This window comes from Nycticebus coucang, chromosome 16 (assembly GCF_027406575.1).
Source record: "Nycticebus coucang isolate mNycCou1 chromosome 16, mNycCou1.pri, whole genome shotgun sequence".
Taxonomy (NCBI): domain Eukaryota; kingdom Metazoa; phylum Chordata; class Mammalia; order Primates; family Lorisidae; genus Nycticebus; species Nycticebus coucang.
Genome location: NC_069795.1, coordinates 7,325,837 through 7,338,725, shown reverse-complemented (window position 1 = coordinate 7,338,725; position 12,889 = coordinate 7,325,837). Strand labels below are relative to the sequence as shown.

The following is a 12,889-nucleotide window of genomic DNA, read 5'->3' as shown; positions in this document are numbered from 1 at the left end:
TACCCACTTTCCACACGGCTACCGTGGGATGCTCAGGGACCCCTGTCTGTGATTGCTGCAGTTCTGCAAACCAGCAGTGCAAAGCCCACCCCTGAGCCATATGGTGCTCTCAATTCACAAAGTCCTGGGCTTTCCTAGCTACGAGACCCTTCCTTCAAGGCTGACAGCTCAGCAACGAATGACCCAAGGTGTACAAATAATCGTCTTCTCCAAGGTCAAATCCTTGAACGTGGCCTACAGTAAACTGTCCGCTGGTGTGTTTTAAATCAGACACCAATATTTATATCTCTTTTCATAAGCACAGCAACAGTAATCAAAACAGGTATTTCAGATACAAACTGAGTCTCAGAAACCTACTATATTAGCGACAGAGATTTGGAAGTGCCATCTCTTCCAGGCCGTGCTCAAACGATGGGGCCATGAAAAAAGCATCATCAGAGTGACATGACAAATGTCTGAGCTTGTCCCTTCCTGGGCTGGGCACAGGGAAAGTCCTAGCCATCACATCAGAGCCACCCTCCTGTTCCATACCTGGGTGGACCAATCCTTTCAAATCTACCACATCCTAAAATATGAAAAATGTAGCTCCAGGATCCACTGATCCACGTGAGGGGCATCGGGCAGTCAGCTGGCTGACCTGACCAGCAAGCCTGTCGTGCCTGCAGACGTGGCCACTGTTGTGATCTTCGGGGCAGTTTCTAACACTCGCTCATAAACCCCGGCTTCATAACTCAGCCAGAAACATCTACTACTTATGAGATAGCTTAAAACAAACACCAAACAAATAAATACAAATGTGTAATCCTCCTAACCAAATATTTTCCAGATAGCTTTTATTTTTTTAAGTTGAGATGGAAATATTCTTTAAATACTCAAAAAAAAAAAAAAATCACAAAATCTCTAGAGCCAGAGTCAAATGTGAGTTTCTGTTTCCCATTTCAGCTCCCATGGTGGATTTCTTTAGGACCAGTCCAGATAACTCCAGATTCTGAGTCTGATCCTTGCTTAAATGGTCTGTGGGATCCCTCACACCACAGAAGTAACTGAGTACACCCAGAAGCAACCTCTCTAAGGTTAGAGAGGAGAACACTGCCAGCCTGAAGTTACTAGCCCATAATTAACCAGACATTGTTGGGGTGCCAACAGCCCCAAGAAGCTTCCTCACTCCTGCTTTTCTAGTGAGGGGCCTCCAGCCTTTCTCACCAGAAAGAGAGAGGCTCTTCCCTTAGACCAGCTCCAAGTGAGACTTCTGTAGCCTGGACATGAGCTGGAGGTCAAAGAGGAGTGACTTGGACCTATGGCACAGGTTCCAGATCCACGTACAAAGAGGGCCAATGTCTCCACCACCCTGAGTCCCATCTTCCCCACTGTGGGGCTGGCATAATGACTCCTGGATGACAGGGCTGTCGTAGGTCCCGGTGAGGGGACAGAAGTGTGTACCCTCGGTCTCAAATGCCCACTCTCCTGCTGATTATTCACCCATGCAATTCCCCACTGGCCATCTCTCTGGAAGGCTTCCTCGCGGCTGCCGCGCAGGGATGGAATTGTTAGGATCTACTGTTACAGGGAGCACATGTGAATGCTGCCAATAGGTCACTACTGATGTCGGGACTCCACTTGCTGTTCCCCTAATTGACTACACATAAATCAGTCTTTTAACTAAAAAAGGGCATATTCCTGATTGTCAGGCATCCAAGATGCCTTCTTTGCCCGTCTGCCTTCCAGAGCAGTTAGGAAAGGGGCTAATCTGCTTTCAATCCTGTAGTTCAGAGACCTTTCATGTGGTCTTTGAATGAAATGATTCAACTGAATTTAGTTTCCAAATCAACACAGGCACACAGGACCCTTGGGGAATCGCTTCAGAACCAGGATCAGCTAGCTCTCTGTGTCCCGTGACTTAGGTCACGCATCTCACTAGGACATCTGGGAGGCCACTCATGGAAGAGATCACGCAGGGGTGTTTTCGTACCTGGCCTAGTTGTGATTCTTTGCGTAGCTTCAGGATATACTGAAGTATTTGGAAAAATAAAAGCTGCACCCCCTGCAGACAAAAGGAAAGACAAAACATGTGAAGGTCTTTTGTTGCGGTTGTGGGTCTCAACATCAATGCCAAGACTACCTTGTCCTGGGACAACACAGAGAAGAACATCTCCTCAAACCTGCCCTAACAGCCTTCAGGAGGAATGGATGGATGCGGAGCCAGAAACAGATGCTGCAGGTGGACATGAACTTGAAGCCCCTGTGCCCCATTTGACAAAAGTGTTCTGCGTTTTGATTTCATAGTTTCTTTTTCAAACCCCATCTGTGCCTCCTAATCCAATAACCCACCAAGCAATCTCATTTTATTAAAAAAAATTCTACGGTGCATGTGTTATTTTCCAAAATGTGTAAAAACGCATAAAATGCTTTACAGAGCTCTTGGAAAATAGTAGAAAAGAAGTAAAAGTGTTTAACCTAAGAGTATATGGATCTTATTAAAAATTAATCCACATCTCTATTCAAAGATATGTTCTCCCTTTCTCTCTTTCAATCAATATTCATATTTTTTACTGAGAAAATCCCCTTCCTGCCTCTCAGTGCACTTGGAATGTGTTGCCCCATTCATTAACTGCTTCTGTGTTTAACAGTAACAAAAATCAATGAATTCAGAACTTCCTTGAAACTTTCACTCAACTGTTAAAGAATTCCTAAATGAATGTGAAATTATCAGAAAATGAGTATAACTCAAAGGTGTTTCCTAAGAAGGGGAAATCACTTTGTTTATTTTACTTATTATTTCTGGCCACAAGGTCCTTTCCAGGCTGATGGGTGTGACCTAAATTGAAAAAGTGTACTACAGACTCAAAGCAACTATTTCTTTACTTCAGATTAAAGGCTTAATGTTTTGAATACAGAAGATCAAAATGAACTAGCAATTTCATTGTAATGCTCAAATTGGGATTCACTCACATTTTATATTTTAAAATAAAATGATGTATAATATTTGGAAAATCTCTGGCTGACCACCAGTGAGCTGCCTTGCTTGTGAGGAGTTATCTAAGGCTTCCTAGCGTTTCCTGCCTTCGTCCCTAGCCTTGCTGGCTGTGGAGGGTCCCTGGAGCTAACAGAATGGGGTGAGCAGCCTGTGGCCGTGCTTCTAGAGGTGTCTCCATCAGGAAGAAGGAAATGGCCATGAACCAGGAGCACTTCGTCCAGAGAAAACGTAGCTTCAACTACAAGCAGAGGTGTCGGAGGTGCCGGAGGGAGGTTAGTCAGGGCACAGCACTGCATTAGACCCTACTTAGGCCCAGGCAAAATAAATGAACAAAGAAAATGTCAAATCAATAGAGAAAGAAAAGGAGGCATTCGGTTAGTAACTAATTTCATATCCTCTAAAACGATAACAAGTTTCTCCTTTGGAACACGAGCTCACAAAAAGTAATAGACTTTCCTTCCCACTGCCTTTTGCAAATACACCACGTCTGTTCAAGAATATTAAAGTCGCGATGAATTAATGGCCTAAAATTTTATCAGGAAAGAAAAATAAGACTCCAACTTGTCCTAGTAAACATTCTCTTATGAATTAAAATGAGGAGGGAAAGGAATTGCTATTGGCCTCTTTCTATCAGAGGGACATGCTTTGCTTTCTACAGGGTCAGCACAGCAAGTACATGGGGTCTAAGAGGAGACCGTAACCCAGCAGTTGTGAACTAAAGGTGAATCTGCACATCTCTTTGTTAAAAGAAATACTTCAATCATCAAAGAGGGGCAGGGTGGGAACCACTCAGAAACCAAAGGACTGCACTTTCCTCAGGCTGTGGCACCTCCCAGCTATCAGAAGCACCCACTGACCGTCCAGGTCTGCGTTCTGCCTGCTGACACCCTGACCCGTTTCCCCTTAAACATGCAACCTGCAGAGCAGCCCCTGCAGTTGGGCCGGGGCAGGGGTGGGGCCAGCATTACCTGTGTTTCTAGCATGCATTAACCGTGGAGAGTTTTGTAAGGCTTTATCAACATCATCTGAAGTCAAATGTGGAAGAGGAGCTACAAAACAAAACGAAAAGCCACATCAAAATGAAAAAAAGAGAGAGAATTACCTTTCTTAAAAAAAAAAAAAAATCAAAAGGAAAAGACAGACAGACAGACAGAAAGAACGACGTGCCCCACTCCCCCCTACCATGGCGGGCAGCTTGCTGACATCTCCGCCAACCTGCTGCGTGTTAGCGTGTTAAAACCTAAGGGGACCCTTTAATTCAGGGAGAGGTGTCGGGATGCCAGGCAAAGCACCGGAGGAGAACTCCCCCTGCTACTTCCAGGACTTCCTTCTAACCATGCTTGACGTTTTAAAAATTAAAGCATGCAGCAAACATGGTGGGTTCATGCTGCTAACCACCAGCACACCATTCCCATTCTGTGGGTTAAGCCACATCTCATGATAGGAAGTGAAAATGTCCCTCCTGTGAGTTCTGGTTGGACGTAAAGGGGGCTTGGTTCAGCTTTAGGGAAGATAAACCAGGAGCCTCTCTGTAGTGTTTCTGCTTCAGTTTGGGGTGTCCTGGAGACTAACTGATGTGTGACCTGCCGAAGCTCCCTTTCCCTCTGACATTTGACCTTGATGCAAGACTCTGGAAGAGGCAGTGGGTGCTGAGACCAGCTGTCGGCTTTTCCTAAGAGTGCTGACCACTTCTCCCTGGGGGCTCCTAAGTCATCACACTCTATGCGTGTGCTTCCCTCAGATCTGGAATGGGAACTGGGCAAGGGCTGCAGAGTGTGGTCCACACGTGTTTGAACCATTGTTTGAGGCCGAGGTCGCTCAGAACCCTCGCCACAGCGATGCACGCTCCGAAGAAGAGACCGCTTACTCTCTCTGAGGTAGTGGAGGTGCGACAGCAGGACCTCGGCGTTGTAGCTGGGCGTGAGCCTCTGGAAGTCGTCCTTGCTCATCTTGCACAGCTCCTTCCCATCAATGTTCTGGAATAATAAGATGTCGACATCTGGAAGGCCATACTCCTTCACCGCCCACTCCAGCCACTGCCGGACGTGGTCTGTACTCCACAGCGTGGGATCTGAAAGGAGGAGGAGACACAGCTGATCAACTCAAGCCCCCTCCCGATGGGACTGCCCAGAGCAGCCGCCTCCCAGGGCGCCAGGAGCACAGCCCCAGCAGCCCAGGAGCACAGCCCCCAGCCCAGAGCACAGCCCCAGCCCGGGAGCACAGCCCCCAGCCCAGGAGCACAGCTCCCAGCCTGCCCCAGACTGCTCTGCGAGGAGGGACCCAAACTGAGTCACAGCCAGGATCACGGTCTTTAAAGTCTTGGAAGTTCAGGATTAGACACATCACCCGCCCCTTTTGTTGCTCAGATAATCTAGGGTTTCCTGAGGGCATGGGATTTTTAAAATTCCTTTTGTTTCACTTATTTTCAATTATTCACTTAAAATGAGTAAGAATAAAAAGAAACTTTCTTTCCTTTTACAGATCACAAAAATAATAATAATAATAAACAGTGTTTGTACAGAATGCTGAAAACACTGAGCGCAGATTGGAAGCAACTGGAGGTAAAGCAGCACCCTCACTGATCCCCGCAGCCAGCATTCCTCCCAGCTGCCAATTACAGACCTTTCCTGCAAGGTGCTTGGTTTTGCAACTTACTGGCATCCGCGGGAGAGGGCTTGGGTGAGTGGCTTTCACATCCCACAGCTGCTGAGCACAAACGCCCCACAGGATGCAGGCCATGTTGTCATACCCTACTGTCACACATGGGACGCTGAGGGCAGGGCCCAGGGGAGAAGGAGCAGGTGGTCCCCAACAGAAACACAGGCCAGGGCCTCCCCTGGGAACCCCCCTCAGTGGAGGGGTCTTCAGAGCCTGGCAGAGGGGGCAGCTGCTCCCTGAGCCCTGAGCCCTGGGAGACACCCAGGCAGGGAAATGGGGCCCTGAGTTCTAATCCCACCATCTCTCAACTTGCTGGGCCTTGCTGGGGAGGCTGCTGCTTCTGTTTCATAGGTATTAATAAAATGAGCCTGCACCTTGGTTCAGGGATAAGTCCTTAAAGTCAGGCAAGCCCCGGTGTTCTAATCGTCTCAAAGAAAAAAGTCTGATGTGAGACTACACCATCCTTCTGAGTCACTCTTCAGCTGATACTTCGAGAGCCCTATTCCGCCCCACTCACGAGTGAGCTGCTCAGGAATGGAGCCTGAGCTGTGCCATCGTCACACACTTGAGGCCGACAGAGCAGTAGCAGGGAGAGGCAGCCGCACTCCCAGACTTCCTCTCCTCCCCATTCTTCCCGCTCTCCCTTTCTCCTCCCACCCTTCTCCCTCTCTCCTTTACCCCCTTTTGCTTCATAGAAGAAATTACTACAAATCCAGTAGAATTCTGTCACCCTCCCAATTCCACTCCTATCCTGGAGACCCTGGAAGTAACTGCTATCCTCAACTTCGTGTATGTTTCATTCCTAGAGGTATTTTAATACTTTTACCATGTCAACTCCATAGGTTGCCTTGTGTTTTTAAAGTTAACTTAAAAGGTATATGACTTGCTTTTGGAAATCAGTGTTACACTGTCAAGATGTAGGCAATGTAATCCATGCAGACACATTTAGTCCTAAAGGCTCTTGGGCCTCCCCTCGTCCTCTTAACTAGTCCTCATTTTACTGGACATTTAGGGTGTTTCCATGTTTAAAAGTGTGCAGAGTTCCTGGCTTAACAAGTACTGCTACCTCCTAGAACTCAGCTCACTCTGATGGACACGTGCACCCAGTTTACTTGGGAACACCATCCCCTGAGCATCTCTCTGCAAGCACATGAAGGAGTCTGCTTTGGCCCACAGCCTGGGATCCACACTTCAGTCACCTGGGGAGACTGGGAAACTAGTGATGCCTGGTCTTGCCCAGGGAGACTTTGATTTATTAATAACTGGGCCGGAGGGTTGTTCTAACGTGCAGCCAAGGTTTAGACCATGTGCCCAGGTCCTCTCTACTCTGAGTGTAGTCCTCATACCCTGTAGTCCTCGCACCCAGCAGCACTGGCACCACCCAGGAGCTGACTAGGAGTGCAGAGCCTCAAGCTGCTCCCTGCACCTGCTGAATCCTGCTCCTCCCCTTCTCCAGATCCTCCCATCAGACATGGGGCTGGCAGGCCTAGGATGAGCACCTGGGTGAGGGACTGCTGGGCTACAAGGCTCGTGAACCATCAATTTGACCAGGTAGTATCAGATTTCTACCAATACCGTACAGCACTCACACTCTCCGAAAACTATTTAGTTTTCGGTTTCTGTGAATGGAGAGTGTGAGTGCTGTACGGTATTGGTAGAAAGTATTGCGGTATTGCGGCAGTAAGAACATCATTAAAAAATTAAACGGCAGTGGCGACAGAAAGGTGTGTGTATTCCTTTGTAATCCAAACACACAGAAAATGGAATGTACCCTGTTTCCCCGAAAATAAGACATCCTCAGAAAATAAGACCTACTTACAGGAACGATAAGACGTCCCCTGAAAATAAGACCTAGCGCGTCTTTGGGAGCAAAACTTAATATAAGACACTGTCTTATTTTCGGGGAAACAGGGTAGCTGTGGACAGTGAACGTCGACCATTCACCTCAGTTCAGATGGCATTTGGTCACTGGGCTAGCATTTTGCTTTCAGAATAAAATGTTTCTTTTTTTAATGGAATGTCAAGATTCCTCCTTTTACGAGAAAAGGATCATACTGAGGTCTTCGGACGGGTTTTAAGGATGCAGTTCAAAGCCCTCACAGACAAGAGGACCTGCCTTTCCACAGCCCTACACAAGTCCCTCCTTGCGAGCTCCACCAGTAGGTATTAGCCAGAACCTTCTTTTCATGTTGTTTTGTTTTTAATAACATGGAAGGATCATCTTATAGAACAAGTACTGCTAATTCCTAGACATCAGCTCATTCTGGTAATGGATTTTCTTCCCTTAATAGTGGAACCAGATATTTAAAAAATGATACATAAACATCTTGTTTGAAAGTCACATATTAAGATGTGACATGGCATCTTAGGAAGACAGCTCAAAAGAGAAGCCCAGTTTCTCTCGCTCCTCCGTATGGCATAGCTCCTTCAATTTTCCTTTAAGGAAATCACGTGTAAGACCCCGGAGATTAATTCCTCAACCTATATTATTCTTATGTCTTGAATCTCCACTTGGAGTTGGTAAAAGGCTATTCTGGAGTACTGCTGATGTGAGTATAATTCTCTGCCTTTCTGGTGAGCAATCCAACAACACATTTCAAATGTCTTTAAAAATGTGCAGAATCCCTGTCTTAAAAATTCCACTTCTAGAAATTTATCCTAAGGAAATAATAGAGGATGTGCGCAATGATTTATTTTCAAGGATGTTCTTTGTAGTGCTGTTTATAATAGCAAAACACTGGAAACACCCTAAATGTCCAGTGAAAACAGGACTTTTCAAGTTGTGAGATATTTAGGAAATTTCTCATGCTATTTGGAAACTAAAAATTGTATCACTGAAATGTATTTACTGATACAAAAAAATGTTCAAAGTAGAATTAAAAAATTTCAAAATATTATTGCAATATAATTGTGTTTTACCAAGATACATAAATATTTAGATAGAAAGGAGTTTGAAATGACAAACAGCAAAATGTCAGCTGTTTTTTCTGAGGGGAGGAGATGGAGACTTTCAGAATTTTTTTTTCCACTAAGCTGCATTTTATTTTTTCCCCAGCAATAAACATGTAATACTTGGGTTAAAAATTATTTATGAAAAATGTGTTCTCTATTTTTCAAAGACTAAATATTTATATGTTAAATATTTTCTATGTATATGAAATATACACCTAATAGGTATAGATCTGAGTATTTCTATAACATTTCTTTCAAGGGAATAAAAATTTAGTCTTTTACATTTTGCTAATGGAAATTTCTTCATTTGAAAATAATAGAATATAAAAAGAATATGAAAATATTTCAGATTGTATATGAAACCAGAAAAAAAATAAAATAAAAGTAAAAAATAAATAAATAATAGAATAACAGGACTTCAAGACATTCTTACTTTTTTTTGGCAATTGATCCCCACACCTTTGCCCTGTAAGTTCATAAGCAAATACTATTAAAACAAAAAATGGCCACTCAGTAGAAGTGGGGCACTCCTTACAGCAGAGCACTGGTGGCCAGGGGCACAGGAAGCACAGCCCTCTGTGTTCCGGGCCCCACTGTCTTCACTGGTGCCACGCCCGGCCATGCAGCCCTCCCCCATCTGCCCCCACACAGCCACCTGCCATCTCCTGAATGACCATCACTGTGCCTGTGCCCCATGCCTCCCACAACCTGGAGATCTAGCACCTTCTCATAACCCGGCCTACACCCATCCCCTCCTTTGGGGATCTACCCCTGGTGCTCTCACAGTCCGAACACTTATACTGAATCTCCACACAGGCAAATGACAAGACCGAAGCCCTCGTCTCTGCCACATGGACACTGCCACATTGAGCTCCAACCTGTCCTTTGGGGCCAGGCTTGGACACTGCAGCTGCAGATGTCGGTTTTTAGGATTCCCACAGTGCATTGAGTCCTACTGTTAACATGTGGTCCCAAAACACACCTTTTAACTCTCTAGGGAGCCTGGAAGAGTCTCTCTGGTCTCCTTCAAGGCCCATGATGTCTCAGCAAAGCTTTTGTTCTTCTGTCCCACCAGGTCACCACAGGAAGGATCTCACAAAATCCCACAAGATCCAACAGGCCCTCCCCTCCTTTCCTGACTCCAACCATGCATGTGATTGAAAAAAAGAGAGGGTGTCAGCAAGAGCCCCAACTGAGGCATCACCTCTGCCAGTGTCCAGGTGTGGCCCTCCACCAGGTGGAGAGGCACCTGCTGCCATCCGGGCGGTGTGGCTTGGAACCTGACACCTAACACCATGACTGGGCCTCATCTTTCTCTTCTATAATATAATGTGTCAAATTCTAGGACCCAAGGAATGAATCACACAGGATAAGAACTAAGATCAGTTCAACTCAAGGGAGAGTTACTGAGGATTTACAGCACTCACAAGTCCCATGCAGACTCTGAAGTGGCCGAGGCGAATACGAATGCGAGGAATCCACCAGGGCAGGGAGCTGTGCCCACAACTAAGACCCACAGCGTGGACAAAGTCTCTGTTATTAAAGTGGGAAATCAAAGTGCAGAGCGGTAGTGAGGGATCCCAACCAGGAAGGAAAGGAAAGGCTTCCCAGGAAGGCTTGGGTTGACCTGGATGAATAAGGGTTTTGACAGAAGCAGATAGTAGCTCTTTAGTTTAAAGGAATCACTTGTGCCCAGCCTCAACCCACAGAGGCATGAAATACCCAAAATGTTGAGTGCAAAGAGAGAAATTGGGTATAGCCATGGCAGAGGGTTTGGAGGAGGCACGGCCACATGTGAGGATGGAGATGAAAACTGGGCTCAGGTCAGGAAGGGCCTCGAGTGTCTCGCTAAGAGGCTGCCCTTCACCAACTAGGGATTTCAGAATCATTGAAAGTGTCCAAGGAATCAAAACAAGTCTTAAATTAAACCAGTCCCAGAAAAGTTGGTGAAGAAAATAGAAGACTTTGTTGGGAGTCCCAAACAATACCCACATTTACTAGATGTAAACGTTAACCTCTTTGGAATTCCTTTTATTTTTTCTGTGGGTAATTAAATGAAATGTTGGATGGAACAGAAAAGTAAATGCGATAATGTTTGTGAAAGCACTTTGCCAACTGTAACATATTGCAGAAAAAGAATGCATCAACACACTGCATTTTGCATTGCAAACTCTGCTAAAATGAAATAAACAAAATCTATTATCACTGGGACAGTCTCTTCCTTTCGACAAAAAGGTCTGATTTATCACTTTATTTTAAGAAGCTTTCGGAGGAACTTGTGTCAGATGAATCATGACCCAACGAAGATGTTTTCACCCTCCCAGTCTAGTTGTTTGGAAAACATCTGTGTCATCACTTCACATTTCAGGGACGCCAAAATGGGGACCCTCCCCACCCTGAAGGGTCAGCTGAAAAGGAAGAAGCCCTCTCTGTCTGAAGCCTCTTCTTCCTGTCCTAGAGTCCACGGTTAATAATCAAAAGGTTTACGAATTCTATTTCAGGCAACTGGAATTTAAAAAGTAAATGTAATCAAACCATCACACATGGAGTTCTCAGCTGCACTTTTAATGTGTTATATATGTGGGGTGAGAGGTGGGTGTTGAAATATATATATATTTTAATATTTCCATGAAACAGGATTCTAACCTAGTAGAGTTCCACTGCTGCCAGGAAAATATTGAGTAGATATTTAAATCCGGCAAAAGGGTAGTGCCTTGCCAAAGATGTACTGTGCCTTCATGAAACAAAATGCCTCACACAGGCAAACATCCTATTTGAGAGGCCCCTCTACATAAATGAATAAAAGCAAGATAAAACAAGAGCCACACTGATGATAACATAAATGCTGAATGCCATTTTTCTTGAATTGTATCAATGTAAAATATTAGCTTCCTGATAGTAAAATCACTCTTGGCTACAAAAAAATACATTTTTTTTCTTAAATGTACCTCTAAGTCCTATCACAAGTCTAGTGAGGTCTTTGTTTATAAAACCAGGCCCCTGGGCAAGTTGGCCAATCTGCTGTCCAAGACACTCAGAAGCCTGCAAAAATAAGATGTTAAATTTTTCCTTCACAAGAAGACAGAACTTACATTTATAAAGCAGGCCCAATAGAAAAAACTGGCTTGAATTTTAGCAATGCTTCATTCTACCACAAATTGAAATTTTGTCTCAAATAAAAAGCCCATTTCAAGGCTTTTTCTGAGCCTTTTAACTTTCTAACTTATACATGGAGTTTCTTTGCTGTCTTGTTACTGGTTTCCAATTTGACTGCTCCTCGGTCAGTGAATGGGGTCTTGGTGGCCTAGTCCAGTCCTTGGCCAATTTCTGTAAATGTTACTTGAGTGCTTAAACAATGAAAATTCTCTAATTCTGGGTACAGAGTTCTCCATAAATAACTATTGGTAATGTATATTTAATTTTAACGTTATTGACCTCCCAATTACTAAGAAAGGCAAATTAAAATCTCTCACTAAAGTGGATTTACATATTTTCCTTCATTTCATTTTTTGCTTCTTTCTTGCTTTCTCTATTGATTTGGCTGTTTAACAAACTAGTTCTCTTTCTTGTTAATCTTTCATGAAAATCTAAATTTAATCACCAAATTTACCCTTTTCCCACATACCACAAGGAATTTAAGTGATCTCTAGTCTTAAGTGATAATGTTGCCGGATCCCGCATTGTTCCACCCCAGATCTGGGAGGTGTGGTTGCCATTTTATAGCCATTTCTCTTTATATCTACCTTCATACTTAATTTAATTTCCTTTTTGTATCTCACTTCTTCTACTGTTTTTTTCTTCCTTGTTAATTACATCCTTTGTTATGTTCTAAAGTGAAGGTCAATTAGAAACAAACGCTCACTCTTTATTTCACGTTCAATTCACAAAATAAATTTCAAAGACTAAGAATATTGTATTGTATTGCTTTGTATTTCATTGTATTCATTTAAAGGTGTTCTATAGGATCCATCACTTCACCAAGCTATTAAATGGGTCTGTGGCATAAAGAACAGGTTACCAGACAGGCGGCCAGCTGGAGAGCTGTAGGTCAGTTCCTCCCTGACCCCTGGGGATTTTCCTATCTTTTTTCTGTGGCTCACTCCACTGTTGAGAACTCATTTTCTGTCCTTATTACCGTCATTCTTCTCAGATAGCCTTTTTTACTCTAGTTTCTTCTGAAGTATTTTCTTTGGTGTTCTGCACTTTCACCAGAATATAAATGTGAACTAATTTTTATTTATCCTGCACCAACTTGTTACCCTGCCTGTATTCAGAGACTGGCCATGTTTATCAATTTGGGGAAGG

The 12,889-nt window shown here is 44.2% G+C and overlaps 1 protein-coding gene across 3 annotated transcripts in view; it reads right to left on the bottom strand.

The window, feature by feature from the left end:
• The window catches only part of ERG (ETS transcription factor ERG), a 111,393-nt gene that overhangs the window by 16,175 nt on the left and 82,329 nt on the right, over positions 1-12,889 (bottom strand). For 2 of the 3 annotated variants that reach the window (XM_053565403.1, XM_053565405.1), the window contains exons 4-6: positions 4,842-5,045; positions 3,943-4,023; positions 1,970-2,041 (exon numbers count right to left, since the gene is read on the bottom strand). In XM_053565403.1, the coding sequence (XP_053421378.1) occupies positions 1,970-2,041; positions 3,943-4,023; positions 4,842-5,045 (357 nt within the window). The remainder of the gene's footprint in view (positions 1-1,969; positions 2,042-3,942; positions 4,024-4,841; positions 5,046-12,889) is intronic. The other variant, XM_053565404.1, reaches the window with a different exon arrangement.